Source organism: Ranitomeya variabilis, chromosome 6 (assembly GCF_051348905.1).
Source record: "Ranitomeya variabilis isolate aRanVar5 chromosome 6, aRanVar5.hap1, whole genome shotgun sequence".
In the NCBI taxonomy this organism is placed as follows: Eukaryota; Metazoa; Chordata; class Amphibia; order Anura; family Dendrobatidae; genus Ranitomeya; species Ranitomeya variabilis.
Genome location: NC_135237.1, coordinates 62639975 through 62658077, shown reverse-complemented (window position 1 = coordinate 62658077; position 18103 = coordinate 62639975). Strand labels below are relative to the sequence as shown.

The 18103-nt window shown below is 41.4% G+C and overlaps 1 protein-coding gene across 6 annotated transcripts in view; it reads right to left on the bottom strand.

Annotated features, from left to right (window-relative positions):
- DIP2C (disco interacting protein 2 homolog C) overlaps positions 1-18103 on the bottom strand; it is a 467742-nt gene that overhangs the window by 106258 nt on the left and 343381 nt on the right. For all 6 annotated transcript variants that reach the window (XM_077268558.1, XM_077268561.1, XM_077268555.1 and 3 more), the window contains 3 exons: positions 12962-13055; positions 7164-7283; positions 6170-6284 (listed from right to left, as the gene is read on the bottom strand). In XM_077268558.1, coding sequence (XP_077124673.1) covers positions 6170-6284; positions 7164-7283; positions 12962-13055 — 329 coding nt within the window. The remainder of the gene's footprint in view (positions 1-6169; positions 6285-7163; positions 7284-12961; positions 13056-18103) is intronic.

The following is an 18103-nucleotide window of genomic DNA, read 5'->3' as shown; positions in this document are numbered from 1 at the left end:
CACACTTTATACCTCCTTCCTTTCTTCAAAAGTTGGGAGGTATGGTACTGCATTTGCCAGATCATGGCAAGTGCCGCAAATCCCATAGGGAATGAATGAGGCCGAACGCAGTGTTGCTGTAAGTGATCCGTTACGCGGCACATGCAGAAAAACTGACGGATCTGCTGCAAAAGGCGACTTTCACATCAGCGATTCTTGCCAAAGTCAATGCCGATAGTGTCATACTCACCAAAGGGGGAGGCAGCACTAAAAGTGCCTAGGGCAGCAGAAACCCTAAATACGGCCCTGATTAGGGGCTGCACTTTTGAAGGGAATCTGTCAATAGGATTCACCCATTCTAAGCCGTCTACATGAGCATGTATGTCATAGAAAGTTGAATAAAATGATACCTTGATATTTGCGATTCAATGTCTCATTCCAAAGAAATCCATATTTATTAATGTGTAAATTAACTGTTAAGATCTATGGGCCGGACATTGATCTCCCGAAGAATCTGGCTCCAGAGATCATTTTAAATGAAAGGGGCATTATCAGTGTCAGACATGAAGATCAAGAGAGCAGACTATCAGTCATTGCATGTCTCACACTGGTAACGTCTCTCATTTATAAGCAGCTCTGGAGGCAGATTTTCAGGGAGATCCATGTCCGGCCCATAGATCTTAAAAGCTTATTTACATATTGAGAAAAATGTGGATTTCTCTGGAATAAGACATTGGATATCGGATATGAAGGCATCATTTTATTCAGCTTTCAATGACGTACATGCCCATATAGACTGCTTAAGAGGGTTGTTCCTACTGGTCCCATTGAATTTGTAGCCATTCATATTAGCTCTATTGCTTTGCTGTGAGGAGCTTACTAATAAGTATTTGCATCCAGCCTGACAGTTTTCTACAGTCCTCAGTACAAATTGTCATTCAGTGGGAATATAGTATATATCCATAGGACCGCAGCCTATGTCATATACCCTACTGACTCACTGAAGCAGTCAGCTCAGCCAGACAGAAATGTCACAGCGATTTTCAAGGATGAGATGAGACACCACTCCATCCGGCTTCACTCCGAGACGCAAATAGGAAGATAATGCAATTCAGTCTGGGTTATGAATGACAATTACATGCAAAACATATCAAGTTACTTAAATAGCCCAGGCAAATGTAGCAGGAAAAAGCATTCAGCATCTTTGTAGGTCTCCCGAGGATCTACTGTGTAATTTTTATCCAGCGAGCCAGGCGCTTCCATTCAGGACTAATTATTTGCGCTCTTCTAACAGGTCATATGACACAAGCTAATTTGGTAAAGCAATACGGTCTCTTGCAAAGCTTTTCTTGAAAATCTGCAGTGATAAATCTCAATTAAAGGTTAATGCAAAGAGCTGGCTCTGAAAAGGCAGAGATCTCGGAAACTGAAAGCCTTCGGGCATCAATAGAACAAGACAATATGAAGAAATGTGAGAGACGAGTCGGGTAGTGATGACATCTGTACTGACAGGCCGAGACGGTAAAACTGGAATGGAGGAGCTCCAAGAAAACGTACAAGAGGAATTCTAGTCAGGAGAAAGATTGTGCTCTAGATCAAGACAACACCTCATCTCATGGGGACAGACACAGCCATGTTCTTCCTGCATTCCCAATGATGGGACTAATGGGATCCTTCAACCATAAAATAGTTACTAGATTGCCTGTGTCTTCACATTGGTTCCTCTATAAAGTTTCTACCCCCTGGGACGAGCACTGTGTTTTCAACACAACAGACTCCTCGTAATGACAGTAATATTTAGGAATGCCAACTCCATAACCAACCCCAGCATTAAAGGGCAAAGATTAACAGGGAACAAAAACAGAGGAATATTAAAGAGGAAGTCTAATTAAGAAAACCCACTTTCATGGACTCTAAAGGGTCTGTGCACATGATGTCTTTTTCAGGCGGATTCTATCTGAAATACACAAAAAAAAAAAGCACTTAAAGGAAGTCTATCAGCACAGAATGACTGTTGAAACCAAGGAAAGATGCTCGGTGCAGCCTTGGCGTAGCCAAACATTGACGTCCACCATCTGATCCACTTGTTTTCTCTCTATCTTCACCCTCCTCTTCTTTAATTGACAGCTCTGGCTTGATAGAGCTACAGAAGGGCGGAGGTAAACTGAAAATAAGTATGTGGGATGGTGAACCTAAACATTTGGCCACACCAAGGGTGCACTGAGCGCCTGTGCTTGGTTTCAACATTTATTATGTGCTGACAGACTCCCTTAAAAATGCTAAAAAATATAATATTTGCACTGCTATGTAAAAATGACTTGCTGTGTGTATCTTCTGTCTTTTTTCACTTCTTATAACTGCTTCAGGCTTCGAAAGCTGTTAAGCGGTTAAAAGAAGTGACCTGTGTTTTTTTCTTTTCTTTTAAACATCTTTTTATTAAATTTTGTGCTTATAGACATCAACACTATAGATCATCATAGAAAAAAACAGGAACAGTAGCACTTATAAAGACGTTGAGCAACGGCAAAAGAGAGAGGAAAGGTAGAGAGAATAAAAAAAAATAAAAGAAAAAGTTACAGTAATTTTGTTGCCTACAGTCAAAACTAGACCTCAAAAGCTAGTCTCCACTGCTTCCAGTCAGCTGCAGACAGCACTGAAATCCACAAGTTTCAAGGACCAAGAACGGTGTGTTTCTTTCTGGAGGCTTCTATTTCGAAGCTGCTTGTCAGTTTACGACTAAAGAGATGCCAAAGAAGATGCTTCAGGAAAAACACCGCCAACATTTTCCTAAAGCGTCTTTTGCTTCAAAAACTCAAGAGGGTATGCCAGCGTCTAAAAGACATTGCGCGCACACCCTAATAGGGAATTCTGCTTTTAAAAGGTTGTCAAGTGAAGATAATTTACCCCCAACCCAAGATATGCGATAACTAATAGATCGGTAGGGGTTCGACTGCCGGAACCGCCACACATCGGGAGAATGAAGAATTAATATCTTCGTTACCCCCATCTAGGACGGAGCGGCAGTGTGTATGACTGACCGCCACTCCACCCATTCTCAATGTACAGCCAAATGCAGCAATCGGCAGCCCCCGAGGGAATGAACAGACATACGCACTGCCGCTCCATATTAAATATGAACAACGGGGATAAGAGAGCCCTGTTATACCGATCAGTGTGGGTTCCACAACCACTAGTCTAGAAGTTATTATCATCTATCATAGTCTAAGGCTAGGTTCACATTGCGTTAGGGCAATCCGTTTAGCGCATACGCTAGCGGATTGCGCTAATGCAATGTCCCAAAAGGGATCACGTTTGGCGATGCCGCTAGCGCAGATGCCCGATCTGCGCTAGCGAGGAACGGACCTCGGACGCTGCAAGCAGCGTTCGAGGTCTGTTCGAAAATAAAGGGACATCGCTAGCGCATGCAAAAAATGGCATGCGTCAGCGATGCGTTAGCGACCCGTTAGTACATTGCGGTCAATGGGTGCGCTAACGGACCCGTTACATAGCGTTAATTGCGACAATTGCGCCATGTAACGGAGTCCGCTAGCGGACACCCATTAACGCAATGTGAACCTAGCCTTCATTTTTGGTCTGTGTGTATAAACGTTAATGTGAACCAGCACGTTGATTAGCATTGGTCTGTGTGCGATTCAGTTTTCATACAGACAGCACTGCCCGACAACATGTTTGTCATCACACGCCAGAATTGTTCATCAGTATTTGTAAAAACTCAATTGAAAAAGCAACGCCTCCATATTTTGGACCCACTCCCGATTTTATGTAAAGACTGCTGTGTGGTGTGAACAAGGCCTAATATTTTTGGGTTATCAAAAGCAGACATGTTGTTCAGTCCGGGAAGGTCAGAGAACCCCCTAATTGTTACTGCTAACCCTATGCAGAGGGTTAAAAATCACAATATTGACAAATCAGCAGATTTTAACTGGATTGACGCATTCTCAGTCTTCTAAACGCTCTCTGCCCTAAATAACTAGTAAAGCCGACTCCATAGTTTCCCAAAACTACAAGTAATGTTATTAAACCACAGTAACGTGAAAATAATGACAGAGAGGTCATAATTCCAATATTAGAGGAAATAGAGAAATTATTAGTGACCGTCGACATCTGTCATCATGGTCGGTATGTGGTCATCCATATTGCATCCCCGGCCCCATGAATACATGTAAAAGACAGAATACTCTGCTGACCCTCCTCACTTGTATCTGCTAGAGACTTAACCTTTTTTAAGTAAAATACCTCAACCCATAAACCATTCAATTCATTCTACGCCTCCAACTCTGAAGTGGAAAATTGCTTTACAATAATCACTTTATGATTATTGCCTCGCTGCCTCTTAAGTGGCTGCCATTGTCGTCTCTGGATAAAACACTTCCATTATTCTGCAAAACGCTAAGAAACATTTCAGCAACCATTGTAGTTGTTCAGGGTAGTGAGTCTACTTCTTTATGTTAATTAACTTAGAAAAAATTTGAAGTTTTTTTTTTTATGGAGTTCAATAAAACGAGAACTTTGTATTTTTACTCTAACTTTAAGATTTTATTTGTGCTTGCAACAATTCTAGTAATGCAACTACAATTGTGAACAGAGAGGCAATATAGGATACTGGAAGAGTAGTGGTTATCATCAGCCCCAAAATAATCATCATCAAACCAAGGTTTCAGCCTCATTTCAAGGCAGAATTACAGTAAGTACAGTAATGGGGATAATTTTTAGACCATAAATCAGTGCTATAATCTCACAATACCTTCCCATATGTAATCTCGTGACTTTCCAAGACCACCTTCTCTACTCCACATTTGTACTTTCCTCACCCAATCACCTCCATGACGTCTCTCGAGTATCCGTCATCCTCTGGAATTCTGTGCCCCAACACATCTGATTATCCACCACATTCGGAAGTTTCAGATGGAACTTGAAAACCCATCTCTTCAGGAAACCTTACAGCCTGCAATGACCCCGCTTACATCTCACCACCACCAGAACTGCCGCCACCCCCCAACCTACTGTTTCTTTCCCCATTACCCTGTAGAATGTAAGCCCGGAAGGGCTTAGTACACTCACTTAATACAGACTTCCCAGATTTTATTCATGATTTGAGAGGGAAAAATAAATCCAAGAGGAGAAAGAAGAAAATTTCTCTTATTATAAAGCTGTAGATTTTCATGTGTAGTACTGATTTACGAAAGAAAAATTAAAAAACGATTACTCTATAAATTATGCTTTTGGGTTCCAATCATATGCCTAATATTGAAATGGTAGTTAACCCACAGAAAATCATGAAAAGAGATTAGAATGTTACACAGAATAATAAAGTAGGCATGCCCGTCTTACTGATCTCCTGCCCCTTTGGCTCTAGTGCTTTCCGCTTCATTTGTCACTGGTCTCTATTGATTGCCTCAGCTGATCATAAGACCGCTGCAGCCAATCACTGGTTAAATACAATGGTCATGGTCAAAAAGCATATAATCATCTTTAGGTCGGTACACAGTGATTGGCCACAAAACCACTGCAGCCAATCAGTGATAAGCTGCAGTGATGACATAGCTAGACGCCACCGGATCAGGATTTGTGGTTGATCAGATAGCATCATAACCAGAATGCTGGGGATCGGAAAAAGTGAATATTTTTGTTCTATTACATTCTAAACTGTTTTTATGTGCTGCTTTTAAAATATAGTTGAAAACATTGTACAAATCTCAGAGCTCCCCTGATTATGACACTCATCAATTTTGCTCTGCATTACTCTATTGTAGAAATATTGACATTTGTTTCTTCTGGAGCACAGTATGTGAAGTCTCTTGTAGCCCAACTGTGCTTTTCTTCAGAGTTTTCTCTGGGGGTGTGCGCTTTCACCCCTCTCACCCAGACACTGCCAATCACAGCTCAGCAGCATCTGAAACTGCAAGAATAGCTGCTGAGCTGTGATTGGCAGCATCTGGAGGGAGGGATAAAGACTCTGAAGAGACGTTGGATTGCAAAGCAGAGATTTCACATTGTGCACTCCAAAAGAAACAAATATGAATATCTCTGTAATATAGTGATGTATAGCTAAATGGAGGAGAGCAGAGCAATCAGTGGACTCATGGATTTTTACAAGGTATTTAACTCAATTTTTTTAGCAGGTGATAGGTCGTCTCAATATTCCATTAATACTTTTTATAAACAGTACCTCCTTATGGCTACAGTAAGAGCCTCTGGTGAACTGGCACAAGGACAAATGACTTCTTGCCGCAGGCCTTTACTTTGGAAGACATTGAGGAAAGCGTCACAAGAAGAAATGGACCCTGGGGAGAGAACACAAGAAGAGGATGCGATAACAAACGTGCAGGAAATACAGCGTTTGGACAAGATGATTTAGGACTCTTTAAAGAGCATTGAGGACGTTCACAAAAGCTCATCTTCAAACTTGTCCCGTGGCATTAAAACACTACGAGAAATATACTGTAAACCAGCAGCGCATTAGTCTCTGTCTATCCCATAAAAGCCGCCAACACTTCTTGCTTCAGTTTGCAGTTAGAAGGACAAAATACAAAGCTTGAAAAAAAACAAGACATGGCACTTTTTAATGAGACATTAAAATATAGCTCCATATGAAAAGTTATGCTCGTTTTAAGGAAACGTATCAGTAAAATACATATTGTTTCTATGTTTTCCACATGGTTCCATAATGGGAAGAGACTGGAGTCTCGCAACGGCCATAAATAGAAAAATTCTCAAAAAGGTACGTCACGTAGTCATACAGTGGGACGTGCCGCTAATACGCTCCCATTGTAATAAACATGTGTTACCATAGACTTTTATGTGGTCTCTTATGCCATGAGTGAATGGGACCCTGTGGATACATTTTGGCGTATAATTCGCAATGTGCATGCAACACATAGGCTCCGAATTTGATGCGAACTGAGAATTGGATAAGTAATTTTTGATACGTTTTGGGATAATAATAAAAATAAAACATATTAATATAATATACTATCCCACTAGTCCAGTAAAAGGAAACAAAGTATATATTGTATGGGAAATTAAAATAAATTCCTATATGAAATATACAACAGCATACTTGTAGATTGTGACCTCCTTCTCCTCACTGACTACTGACTATAAATTTACTACAAATTACCATACATTATTCCTCTGACAACCCGACCCCGGACTGTACTTACAAGGATTTGCTCCATCAGCCACAATCAACATGCGTAACGAGGAGAGGTTAATGTCTCTCTGATCCCGATGTGCAACCAGGGCCCAGTGCATGTCTCTGGACTTCACACATGCAACTTTTGCTTTAAGGGAAGAAAAAAGAAACAAATTAACAAGGCTAAGTATGAAATATGTATGCAGGTAAAAGAGAGATGCAGAAATGCTAAAGAGCAACCTTAAATACATGACCATTTATTTGGATGAGTCACTGGAGACACTGATATGGATCAATGAGAATGGAAAGTGCTGCATAGAAAATTTCTATAAAAACTATGTAAACGCATAGTGTATAATGCTAAGGAGGGGCATACACAAATAGATATTTCCTATATAGAAACTCATTTGCACTGTGTATGGGGCACTTAAAGAGGACCCGTCACCACATCAAAAGTGACCACTTTTGCCTCTTATCTTATTCCTGATGCTCCCCTGATTATTCTATTTTTTTGCATTTTTTAAATCCACCATACAGTTCCAGAGATATGAGTCTTTACAATTAGGGCTAATTTTTAGGCTCTTTACAAAGGTAGCAGTGCTGAAAGGGTAATTATGCAGAGAAGCGTAAAGTCACGCCCCCAGAGAATCCTGTAAGCATCCCCCTCTCGGTAAAGACCATACAAATTAGCACTAAATAAGGCTCATATCTCTGGGACCCTATGGCAGATTCTAAAATAGAAAAAAGTGAAATATTCATGAAAGCAACGGGAACAAAATAAGAGAAAAAAATGACCATTTTTGACCTGGTGAAAGGTCCTCTTTTAAGACTTTACTATCATGCTTGTGTTGGATCAAAAAAATCTTGTGTCATAATCTCTTGTGACTTTCAATAGAAGCTGGCTATACCGGCATATTAGCATGTACTATTGCAGTAGATCCAAGCCACCTCCAATCAGGGGAAGAACGATCTCGGTGGCAGAGGTTGCTACTGTGACCGGACACCGATGCCAGCGCAAACTTCAACTGAAGGTGTATGATGAGGCCAAGGATGGGGATATGTATATCAGGATGGGGCCCAGGATAAGGGACTTATATACTAGGATAAGGGATATATATATATATATATATATATATATATATATATATATATATATATATATATATATATATATATATATATATATATATATATATATATATATACACACACACCAGGATGGGGCCCAGAATAAGGGACATATATACCAGGATGGGGCCCAGGATAAGGGACTTATATACTAGGATAAGGGATATATATATATATATATATATATATATATATATATATATATATATATATATATATATATATATATATATATATATATATATATATATATATATATATATATACACCAGGATGGGGCCCAGGATAAGGGACATATATACCAGGATGGGGCCCAGGATAAGGAACATATATACCAGGATAAGGCACAGGATGGGGCCCAGGATAAGGAACATACAGTTAGGTCCATATATATTTGGACAGAGACAACATTTTTCTAATTTTGGTTATAGACATTACCACAATGAATTTTAAACAAAACAATTCAGATGCAGTTGAAGTTCAGACTTTCAGCTTTCATTTGAGGGTATCCACATTAAAATTGGATGAAGGGTTTAGGAGTTTCAGCTCCTTAACATGTGCCACCCTGTTTTTAAAGGGACCAAAAATAATTGGACAATTGATTCTAAGGCTATTTCATGGACAGGTGTGGGCAATCCCTTCGTTATGTCATTCTCAATTAAGCAGATAACAGGCCTGCTTTCTGCGAAAACAGAAAAAAAACCATCCAAGAAATTGCTACAATATTAGGAGTGGCAATATCTACAGTTTGGTACATCCTGAGAAAGAAAGAAAGCACTGGTGAACTCATCAATGCAAAGAGACCTGGGCGCCCACAGAAGACAACAGTGGTGGATGATCGCAGAATAATCTCCATGGTGAAGAGAAACCCCTTCACAACAGCCAACCAGGTGAACAACACCCTCCAGGAGGTCGGCGTATCAATATCCAAATCTACCATAAAGAGAAGACTGCATGAAAGTAACTACAGAGGGTTCACTGCACGATGCAAGCCACTCATAAGCATCAAGAATAAAAAGGCTAGACTGGACTTTGCTAAAAAAAACATCTAAAAAAGCCAGCACAGTTCTGGAAGAACATTCTTTGGACAGATGAAGCCAAGATCAACCTCTACCAGAATGATGGAAAGAGAAAAGTATGTTGAAGGCGTGGTACAGCTCATGATCCAAAGCATACCACATCATCTGTAAAACACTGCAGAGGCAGTGTGATGGCTTGGCCATGCATGGCTGCCAGTGGCACTGGGTCACTAGTGTTTATTGATGATGTGACACAGGACAGAAGCAGCCAAATGAATTCTGAGGTATTCAGAGCCATACTGTGTGCTCAGATCCAGCCAAATGCAGCCAAACTGATTGGTCGTCGTTTCATACTACAGATGGACAATGACCCAAAACATAAAGCCAAAGCAACCCAGGAGTTTATTAAAGCAAAGAAGTGGAATATTCTTGAATGGCCAAGTCAGTCACCTGATCTCAACCCAATTGAGCATGCATTTCACTTGTTAAAGACTAAACTTCAGACAGAAAGGCCCACAAACAAACAGCAACTGAAAACCACCGCAGTGAAGGCCTGGCAGAGCATCAAAAAGGAGGAAACACAGCGTCTGGTGATGTCCATGAGTTCAAGACTCCAGGCAGTCATTGCCAACAAAGGGTTTTCAACCAAGTACTAGAAATGAACATTTTATTTCAAATTATTTAATCTGTCCAATTACTTTTGGCACATGTTAAGGAGCTGAAACTCCTAAACCCTTCATCCAATTTTAATGTGGATACCCTCAAATCAAAGCTGAAAGTCTGAACTTCAACTGCATCTGAATTGTTTTGTTTAAATTCATTGTGGTAATGTGTATAACCAAAATTAGAAAAATGTTGTCTCTGTCCAAATATATATGAACGTAACTGTATATACCTGGATGGGGCCCAGGATAAGGGACATACAGGATGGGGGACATATATACCAGGATGGAGCTATAGACAGGGAACATTGTTACATAATGGTGGCGGTGATGCAACTCGTTTGAACTTATAGGATTATCAGATTTAGAATGCTACAGGGGCCCATACATCTGACCAATATGCGGGAGAGAGGGGAGCAAATGTTGCACTGGGGCCCCTTGCAATACCAAGTTTCCTTGATAATATTGTTAATGCATTGTTGTTATTACAAAGTTGTTATTAGTTTATTTAATTTCTCATTAAATATATTGGAGGAAAGTGTTCTATCATGGCATTACAGCAACAACAAAATAATGGATGCATGTGTTGTGAGGTAAAAATAATGATTGCAATTTGGATTTGTTAAAATTTGTCATCAATTGTCTTTCACATGCTATTTTTTTCCCTGCACATTCAACTTTGATGTGGTCTGTGTCAAATCAGCTGAGAGGAGCTCTCCGTCACACCGTCATAGGGGGCTCACTGGTGAAGTCTCAGTTATCTCGTTCTGCAGCCAGCTATAGACAGTACAACACAGTGTTATAGAAGGCAATTTGTGCTCAATTTTTAATGAAACCCAATTGCAAAAATTATTTTTAATCCAAATTACATTCAAATAAGTAAAAAAAAAATTCCAGATGGACAACCCCTTAAAATAAAATTCTTTGGATAAGTTAGACAGATTACTGTTCCTTATCCCACCTTACACTAGAAATAGAAGAGGTATTACATCAATTCACAGAGAATCCCTTCATAAAAAAATGGGAAACAAAACAGCAAATTCTGTACGGCTTTTGTGATCTGCTGAAATATACACAACACTCTTTTCCTTATTCAATGAACTATCATTTCAGGTGGCTGCTCAAACCTGCTCTCTTGGCGCACTGGGGTACAAGGAGACTAAACAAATGCACATTGATGAATTGTTATGAAAGATTCTTCTCAGTGTTCGACAAATAATATGGTCACATATAGTGAGGGACCTATCCCTCAAAGGCTGTATAGCGAGAGACCTATCCCTCAACGGCTGTATAAGGAGAGACCTATCCCTCAACGGCTGTATAAGGAGAGACCTGTCCCTCAAGGGCTATATAGGGAGAGACCTATCTCTCAAGGGCTGCATAAGGAGAGACCTATCCCTCAAAGTCTGTATAGGGAGAGACCTATCCCTCAAGGGCTGTATGAGGAGAGACCTATCCCTCAAAGGCTGTATAGCGAGAGACCTATCCCTCAACGGCTGTATAAGGAGAGACCTATCCCTCAATGGCTGTATAGGGAGAGACCTATCCCTCAAGGGCTGTATGAGGAGAGATCTATCCCTCAAAGGCTGTATAGCGAGAGACCTATCCCTCAACGGCTGTACAAGGAGAGACCTGTCCCTCAACGGCTGTATAAGGAGAGACCTGTCCCTCAAGGGCTATATAGGGAGAGACCTATCCCTCAAAGTCTGTATAGGGAGAGACCTATCCCTCAAGGGCTGTATGAGGAGAGACCTATCCCTCAACGGCTGTATAAGGAGAGACCTGTCCCTCAACGGCTGTATAAGGAGAGACCTATCCCTCAACGGCTGTATAAGGAGAGACCTGTCCCTCAAGGGCTATATAGGGAGAGACCTATCCCTCAAAGTCTGTATAGGGAGAGACCTATCCCTCAAGGGCTGTATGAGGAGAGACCTATCCCTCAACGGCTGTATAAGGAGAGACCTATCCCTCAACGGCTGTACAAGGAGAGACCTGTCCCTCAACGGCTGTATAAGGAGAGACCTATCCCTCAACGGCTGTATAAGGAGAGACCTGTCCCTCAACGGCTGTATAAGGAGAGACCTATCCCTCAACGGCTGTATAAGGAGAGACCTGTCCCTCAAGGGCTATATAGGGAGAGACCTATCCCTCAAAGTCTGTATAGGGAGAGACCTATCCCTCAAGGGCTGTATGAGGAGAGACCTATCCCTCAAAGGCTGTATAGCGAGAGACCTATCCCTCAAAGGCTGTATAGCGAGATACCTATCCCTCAAAAGCTGTATAGCGAGAGACCTATCCCTCAACGGCTGTATAAGGAGAGACCTGTCCCTCAAGGGCTATATAGGGAGAGAGCTATCCATCAAAGTCTGTATAGGGAGACACCTATCTCTCAAGGGCTGCATAAGGAGAGACCTATCACTGAAAGGCTGTATAAGAAGAGACCTGTCCCTCAAAAGCTGTATAGGGAGAGACCTATCCCACAAAGACTGTATAGGGAGAGCCCTAACACTCAAGGGCTGAATAGGGAAAGAACTATCATTCAAGGGCTGTATATGGAGAGTCCTATCACTCAAGAGCTGTATAGGGAGAGACCTATCACTCAAGTGCTGTATAGGGAGAGATCCATCATTCAAGGGCTGTATGGGGAGAGACCTATAACTCCAGGGCTGTATGAGGAGAGACCTATCACTAAAGGGCAGTGGTCTGGGAGAAGCCATGAGCGACCTGCCTGTCGACTATTCTCCAGGCTAATCATTTTGTTTCTCTAAATGATGTAACATATCAGGGATAAACATATATGGCTGGAATTGTGCAGCCACTGTTTGATACAAACACTGGATCAGGCAGCATGTATCAGCCACACATGAAATAGACTTCAGAAACGGCACAAATAGAATAATGAATTGAGCGTAACTAAAACAAAGGAATGAAACAAGACACCAATCAGGCGCAAAAGTGAATCAGGACCTTACTGTCTCATAAGTTTAGAAAACTTGAAAACCAAAGTTCATCTTTACCTTTGTACTGGCAAACTTTCTGTATCCACGACAAGGGATTGACTTTCATGAGAGAGTACGGGATGCTGATCACATGCATCATGTTCATGACACTCTGAAATCAAAACACAGCGATCCTTGATTATAGAAGGAGGGAAACAAGAATTGAAAGATCTTCCAGGATAATTAATCCGCTCAGAACAGCAGCAGCACTAATTTTCTAATTTAATTTTTGCCTTCTCTAGGCATTTTCACGAGTACACTTAAAGTTAATGTTCATAATAATTTAGAAACATGAACATTTTACACTGTTGTAAAGAGCTCTGCACATAATCTGTGAAAATAAATGATACCGCGCAGTCATCAGCAATGTCCTTGTAATGCAGAAGCAGACCCCGCTAGATGTTTATGGCGGGACACAGAGAACGTCTGACAATCTTACATTCCCAACGGTTCAGACGTTAGCACGTATGGCACTTATACAGTCAACAGATTATCCTAGAATATCAATGAAATTAAATTTATTAAGGATAACAATTTCTGCCGCATTGTGTGTAATGTCTACAATTTAAAGACAGTGAATTACAGCTCTGCAGAGGTCGTGCTGCATAGTTCAGTACTTGGGGAAAATATAGATCAGTTTACCTAAAACACTTTTCACCCCACTCTGTCTATATCCTCACAAAAAAGTTTTGCAAAGGGGTATCGGAAGGAACAGTTAAAGGGAATTTGGCAGCATGTTTTGCTATGTAATCCGAGAGCAACACAATGAAGGGGCAAAAAATCCCGATTCCAGTGATGTGTCACTTACTGGGCTGCTTAGTGAAGCGGTGATAAAATCCCTGTTTCTATTATGTAAATGTAGCAGTGGTCAGAATGCTGAGCTCTGTATAACCCCGCCCACACCCCTGATTGGTCGCTTCCTGTATACACTATACATTGACAGCAAACTGCCAATCAGTGGTGGGGGCGGGGTTACACAGATTAGCCTGACTGGCCTGCACATGAGACCTAGTCCTCTAGTGATAATCTCCCGCTGATAAAACACCGATTTTATCAAATGTACATTAAGCAGCCCAGTAAGTCACACACTGCTGGAATCGGGGTCTCTGCCACTACATCATGCTGCTCTCAGATTAAACAGAAAAACCTGCTGACAGATTCCCTTTAAAACAGTACTGCACCTTAAATTAACTTTGAACAATCAATAGTGCAGGCAGGCAATTATAAGAAACTTGGTAATGTATCTAAATCAGAGAAATCAGCTTCCTTTCTTACTTATCAGAAACTCCTTACCTTCACCCCTGACTGAACTCACCATCCACTGTAAAAAAAAAACAAAACGCAGCTGTGTTCTCTAATAGAAACGTGTCTGGTGGCGGCTTAGGCTGCTTTCACACTAGCGTCGGTATGGGGTCGTCGCGCTGCGTCGGCCCGACGTACCGACGCATACTGTGAAAAAAATGCCCGACGTGGGCAGCGGAAGCAGTCTTACGACGCTTCCACTGCCTCATTGCAAGGTCCGGGGAGGAGGGTGCGGAGTTTCGGCCGCGCATGCGCGGTCGAAAATGGCGGACTCGATGCACAGAAAAGTTACATGTAACTTTTTTTGTGGCGGCGGTGCACCAAAACATGACGGAACCGTCGCACGACGGTTGCGACGTGTGGCAATACGTCGCAATGCGTCGGTAATGTTAGTCTATTGGGAAAAAACGCATCCTGCAGACAACTTTGCAGGATGCGTTTTTTCTCCTAAACGACGCATTGCGACGTGCAGCCAAAAACGCTAGTGTGAAAGTAGCCTTAGATGCCTGATCGACATCTTCCCCAATGGTCAGATGTCCACGGCCCCCATACACATTAGACTTTCAACCAACATTAGTTTAATATGTCTTAAAGAAGCCCCCTCATCAAAGTTTTTATCCTCTTAATATATTGCAATCAACATATTATACAGCACAGTGGACTCACAATTGCCCATTTTGCGAATCTAGCGATAGAGATGTATAAGCGGTGGAGAATAGTATAAGGTGATGAAATGGTCTTTTTTCAACCTATGTAACTACGCATACATCTTTATGATGACCCTTTATTATTAATTCCAGCAGTTCAGTATATCAAGTGATGCTACCAGGGCTGTGGAGTTGGTAAGCCAAATCTCTGACTCCGACTCCATGACTCTGACCCCGACTCCATGACTCTGACCCCACAGCCCTGGTCAGTGCTGAGCATGTGCATAAAGTGCACCACAGATTCATCTCAACTAAAAGCCGAGATCCTTAGATCAGCAACAGAACAGACATTTATAGGACACTTCATAACTTTCCCAAATTCTTATGAAAACATTTACAGCACAGCCGGCACTGTACTACTGCACCCAATGTATTACATATTTTAGGGAGTCCATTTTTCCCAACGCCACCAAAATGGATAACGACTGACTCCACAGCCCTGGCTGCTACAGATCACTAAAGCAAGTGTGAAAAGGGCCAAAAATAATCCACAGGTAGGATTTATCGACGAGCAGAAACTATAAGAAACATCTGTTCTGTTACAAATACATAAAAAAAATCTGACTCCTCACTTGTAAAATTAAGAATCCATGTAGGAGGAGTCTTTTCCCAAAAAATAAGTAAAAAAAAACTAAACCAAATCTGGGTCTACTCATTAGATGCAGCCATAGCTCCCTTCGGTCCTCACATGAAACTCACTGAATAATAACTAACTATTGTCTATCGTAAAGCGGCCATAGACATTGCAGGGAATGGAGCCAGCTAACGGACTAATGGCCGCTCTTGGAGCCATTTGCTCTGCAGATATTATCATAAACGCAGTCACCTAAGACTAAAACATGCATGCTCATTTTTACAAATCATTCCTTGGGGACAGGACTCTCACGAACAGCCAACAGTCAACAAAAAAAACAAAAAATGTACGGCTGCAAACAAACATTTACTAGCCTTGGATCAAGTATTGTTCTAAGGAGAACGCCAAATTAAGACCCTCTATACACACGAGACTAACGTCTAATATGTTTGTGGACCCCGGACAGATGATTGCAGGGCGAGTTAAAGGGGTAGTCCAATGTTAAGCTACTTGGTGTGAATACTCACACTGCACACATTGCACACCGTGTTGATCCTCCGGTGCCCGAGTGCTGGGAGTGCTTTATCGCAACTATGTGATTTGCATACAGGCGGTCATGTGCAGACTTTATGGATGCAGTCTCGCTCAAAAGCCTCACGTGGCCGGACACAGTCTAGTCTGAATGTGGCTGGAAGTATGCACATCGAATACTTGTGTTCACATGTGCGTCCGCTCACGGCGGCGGCACTGGAGAATCCACACAGGGTGCAGTGCATGTGATCTGAGGATTCACAAGTCTGCAGTCACATAGAGTGACTGAAGACTTGTAGCCTAAGGCCGGACAACCCCTTTAAGGATCTGGCATGTCCGATTTCAGATGGCTGAACCATTTATTTTCCCTTAGATAAGAAGTCTGGCAGTGGTGCTCTCATAGAGACCACAGGAGCTCTCGGCAGAGCGAGTGTTGCTGTTTATGGGTTGGGAGAGATAGTTGTCGTACGATCAGCTGAACCATCGTTCCTCCAACAGATATCCGAGATGAGGGGGGAGGGAATTTAGTCTCATCTCTCATTTATTGCCATTTCCAGTATTTGTTTTCCAGGGATACAAGATGCAGGGTTATATGAGGATAACTTATATTTTTAGATTTTAATTCTTATTTAGCGGCATTCACCCGCTCTGTTTCAATTCAAAAATCAATTTTCTTCAATAACACTAACAAATCCATTAATAGAAAGTGAAATATTACCCAAAGCAATGCCAACCCCATATCAAAAACAACGCCTCAACCTTTGTTCCTGCAGATCAGAAACGCAGCGCTCTCCTGGGGATCCAACATCCGAGTCACCTTCATGCATCTACTAGAAGGGAATACATTTCCAAACTCAAATTAGATGGAAATGTGAGATGCTCAAATCAAGCCGGTGCTCGAAAAGGGCAAAGTAATGGAAAAAGGAAGAGCAGGTGGTGGATTTAAGAGCAGAGCCTCGGTCTATCTGATCTGACTTAATCATTACCTACAGAGCGTTACCATATAAGACACACCAGTCCAGAACAGATCAGATAACAGATTAAAGGACCTTATCCGTAAACAGATGGCCCCTCTCACACCTTCACCCCAGTTTTGGAAACACAAGTTCCATGTATTGGAAACCTCAAAATTATTGACAAACCATTTAAGAGTTATTGCAACTAAAACAACAGAAATTCACTTGAAAATAACGAGTGACATTTTTTTTAAAGGAAAAGTAAATTCCTGGATGATTGGTAAATATGAAACAAAGCCACAAGAAAAGGAGTGAGACTTAACGATCTCATATTCACTATAAATTATAGAAAAAAAAATATTCTAAAACTACATTACATTTTCACTATTTTCCAGATGCCTTATTGGGAAATAAAAACTAAAAAAAAATATCATTTTCAAATCCTTGAAGACAGAAATATTTTGTATTTTTCACTTTTGTTTTTTCTTCCTAACATTTCAAGGGCCACAACTTATTTTTCCACTGACATAACAGATTGTGGCTTTGTGACACCATTCATTTTACCATTTGATATATTGAAAAATGGCAAACAATATTCCAAGTGGGATGATGCTGCAGTCTACTGTATAATTACCGGTCTCCGATGAAGCTCAGACACAGGCTGGGCTTCATAGAGGGGCTAACATGGTAGACAAAGGGACTTGGTGTCGAGGGCAGATGGGTGTAGGGTCCATGGGTGGCAGAAGTGACTAAGACTCGCCTTTTGTGATCTCTTAAATGCCACAATAGACAGCGGCATCTAAGAGGTAACTCTCTGTCCACCAGCTGTAAAATACAGCCGACACCCTTGATGTATGGAAAAAGGGGTAGAAGCTGGTAAGTCTGCCACATTCAGTAGGTGAGCAAGTCTACGGCATGAAAGTAAGACGAATGTCACCAAACGGTAAAAGTCAGTGCTTAAAGGGGCTATCCACTACATTTACTTCCTTTAAAAATGGACACGATGGTCCTAAAGCAAAAAAAAAACACATATATGAGGTCTTGTTCACACGTTCAGTATCTGGTCAGTATTTCCAATCAGTATTTATAA